The sequence below is a fragment of the Lygodium microphyllum genome, chromosome 9 (assembly GCF_053477565.2).
Source record: "Lygodium microphyllum isolate KBCC chromosome 9, Lygodium_microphyllum_v1.1.10, whole genome shotgun sequence".
NCBI lineage: Eukaryota > Viridiplantae > Streptophyta > Polypodiopsida > Schizaeales > Lygodiaceae > Lygodium > Lygodium microphyllum.
In genome coordinates this window covers 76,016,230-76,019,781 of record NC_141143.1, presented here as the reverse complement: position 1 = coordinate 76,019,781, position 3,552 = coordinate 76,016,230, and the positions used below count along the sequence as shown (strand labels likewise).

General features: G+C 49.7%; 1 protein-coding gene across 1 annotated transcript; it reads right to left on the bottom strand.

Moving 5' to 3' along the window:
* Positions 1 to 367: 367 nt before the first annotated feature.
* On the bottom strand, positions 368 to 2,977 carry LOC148031198 (L-type lectin-domain containing receptor kinase S.4-like). The gene has a single exon (XM_087685694.1). It carries the CDS (start codon positions 2,874 to 2,876, stop codon positions 798 to 800), a length of 2,079 nt encoding a protein of 692 aa, XP_087541820.1. The 5' UTR covers positions 2,877 to 2,977; the 3' UTR covers positions 368 to 797.
* Between the last annotated feature and the right edge of the window lie 575 nt (positions 2,978 to 3,552).

The window sequence follows — 3,552 nt, the reverse complement described above, 5'->3', positions numbered from 1 at the left end:
CTTCAGTGAGTTGGAATGAAGTGAAAAAACTGAAGACTTGAGCTTGGTGTTGAAATGGCTATGGCTCCCCTTTAGGGTTTGCACACAGGGGCCTGATTTTTTTTAAATTGTAGCTCATAGAGGTGATCATTTGGGAAACCCTCTCAGTGGGAGAGAGCTTAGGTATGGCTCTTTAAAAGCCCTATAGTTGCAAAGCAAATCATTTAGTGCAGGAGATAAATTGGCACACATATTGGAATTGGTGTAGTTCTGAACGACGACTGTAAAAAAATGTAATGCTAGACTCTAGCTACTCTAGCTGGGACAATGTTACTGTTTGACGTGTCCCTATGCTAAAGCAATTGATGTAGCATCATATAAGAGAGATATTAGGATGAGGTGGATTCTAAGGATTTCTTTAATGAGACATCATCTTATTCATACCACATGTTCTAGTGTCATAGTTCATTTTGCCTTTTGTAGACATATATATATATATGTGTGTGTGTGTGTGTGTGTGTCCCACCCCCTTGTTTGCAACCTAGTATACTTCTCCAAACTCATGGAGCCCAAGGCTCTCCCACATGGTAGAAATACACAATAGTGTGCATACATGTGAAGGATGTGTGTATTTACGTGCTTCTTAACAAAATTATAGTAGAAGTGTAGCAGTTACATATTCGAAGATTTGGAACGTGAAGCTACAGCTGAATGGGATTATTCATCTAGGTGAAAGAAAGACAAATTGATTGGGAGGTTTCTAAAAGACCCTTTGCAGTTGATATACATGTTTGTAAGTGCGTTTATAGGGAGATGAGCTACCTTGGTCCAGAAAGGTCCATGGTCATGGTTTCTTCAAATGTATGTTCATCAGATGGGTAAGTAGCTCGCATACTAGTGAAAACACCTGTTCCATAAACCCTAGTAGTTGGGACCTGCACATAAATGGCCATAGGCCTAGATACGGGCACCTCGGGGAAGTTCATGTCTCCTCTCAAGATTTGCAACACTTGTGCTGCCGTGAGCCTGGACTTGGGGTCTGGATGGGCACATAAGAGCCCTGTATATATCACACATCTCAATTCATCCGCATCAAAAGCCCCTCGAAGACGCTTGTCTGCCACATCTATCAGATTCCCCTCCTCGTGCTTCCTCCACACGTAGTCCACGAGTGATTCTTGGACAGTTGGGTTCGGGAGTGGCCGCCGCCCACATGCAATCTCTAGTGCAAGAACCCCAAAACTGTAGATATCAGACTCCATGGTGACCCTTCCAGACATGGCATACTCAGGCGCCATGTAACCCCATGTGCCGGCTACCCCAGTGGCCGAAGACTCAGTGGCATATTGATCATGATCAAAGAACCTGGCAAGGCCGAAATCCCCAAGCCTTGCGTTCAGGTTGGAGTCCAACATGACATTGCTGGCTTTGATGTCTCTATGTATGATCCTCTTCTCCCAATCAACATGCAGATAAACCAAAGCTGAAGCCACCCCTTTGAGAATGCTGAACCTCATAGGCCAACTCAAAACATCCGTATCGGTGGTTGGATACAGCAGCTTATCCAGGCTACCGTTTGGCATGAACTGATACACGAGTAGGAGCTCTCCCTTTTCGCTGCACCAGCCATACAAGTGCACAAGATTCCTGTGTCTAATTCTCCCAATGGTGAGAACCTCCGATTTGAATTCTTTCTCCCCATGCTTAGAAGTTTTGGAGATCTTCTTCACCGCGACATGCTCGACGCCAAAATTGCTGGTGGTGATAAGTCCTTTGTAGACCTCGCCTGATCCCCCACGGCCTAGTATCTGATTGAAGTCGCCTGTGGCCAACCTGAGCTCTTTGTAGGTGAACTTGCGCGGGGCAGTCATGAGGTCGACGTCCAAGAGAAGGCCTGTGCGTGCCAAACGCTTGTTGATGTAAACAAGGAGGCTAGCTACGATGAGGAGCAGGATTCCCAGGCCTATCGTGAGGCCGATAAGCAGTTTCGTCCTGATGGATGATGAGGGAGACACGGGTGATGGGGGGGGAACGGGGATGGAGACCATGCGGCAGGAGAAATTCCAGGAGTGGATGGAGTTGCGCTCTTGGAAGAGGCCGGTGGATGCGGCGAAGCCGACGTAGGAGGAGGGGAGGGCGTAGTCCCAGAGGCGGAGGGGGGAGTAAGAGAGGACTTTGGTGGCGGAGGACTTGTCGGCGGGGGAGAGGGCGAGGTAGACGTCGAGGTGCTGGAGGGGGGCGTCGTAGTCGATCCAGGTGACGAGGCGGCGGGAGAGGTTGGTGGTCTTCAGGGTGAGGGCCGGGGGCAGGCTGCCCGTGACGACGGAGGTGAGGGAGTTGATGTCCAGGCCGACGTGGTGGTCGTCCGGGTCGTGGAAGTCCGTGTTCACGAACGTGTCGTACTCCACCGCCACTAAGTGCAGCCCCGACGCGTTGCCCGCCAAGTAGGAGCTCGTGTCGTAGAGGCCCAGCGACCCCGCCGAGGCCCCCGGCCCGGTGGGCATCTGCGTGTCCGGGGCGATCACGAAGGCGAGGCCGTCGCCCGTGATGGACGTGTCGTTGTCCATGGCGGCGATGGCGAAGGTGAAGGAGGTGTTGAAGGAGCAGGCCAGGCCCCGGCTCAGGTCGTAGAGGGGTATCGCCGACGAGTGCAGCACGCGCGAGATGAAGTAAGGCCCCGTCGCCCCGCTGCTGTTGTAGGTGAGGTCCAGCGAGCCGCCGCTGGCGTTCACCACTGTCTGCCCCAGGACGAGAAGGTCCGCGGCAGAAGCGGAGAAATTCATTATCGAGAAGTTCACCTGCTGCGCCTGCGCCATCGCGCCCATGCCGCCCACGGCCAGAATGATAAGCATGGCCATAGCCATGGCTACCGCCATCGCCATGCGCGCCATAGGCATGCGAGGTATCAGGCCCACAAATCTGAGACGTGCCACAGATCTGAGACGTGCAGGGTTGAAGTAGGTGCAGCCTGCACTGCGCAGAGCCTTACGACTTGCGGACTTGACGTAAGACCCGACGAATTTCTTTTCGCTGGGTCCAAAATTCAAACGTCTAACGACATAAGTTTGAACTTTGACTCTCCAATGCGGAGGTCCTGTTCACCGAAAGATTTATCTAAGAGTCTAGAGTCATCTCTCCCAACTCATTTCATATTTTTCTTCCAACGCTTCACACCGGTATTCTCCGAGTACTTCACATTGGGGTTTGAATTTTGCAAAGCTCTAAGAGTCAGTATTGAACACGAACATTCTGCTTAATACATTTCATAGATGTTGAAACCTCTCTCTCTCTCTATATATATATATCTACATATATATACACACACACCTAGGCACGCACACAAAAATCTAGATTAAGTTATAAAACATAGTTAACATGAAAGGGTGGGACAAACTATCTTTGTCCATGTCCAATGAGATTTTTAGTTAATGTCAATGTGATATCTACCAAAGACAGGCCCCACTTGGATCAATGAAAATTAAATATTCCACCAAATAATCAAAGTGTGTAAAAGCTCACATAATTTATTACCTTTTGAAGCTCACTTTGAAACTATTAGTGAGCTTTCCTAGA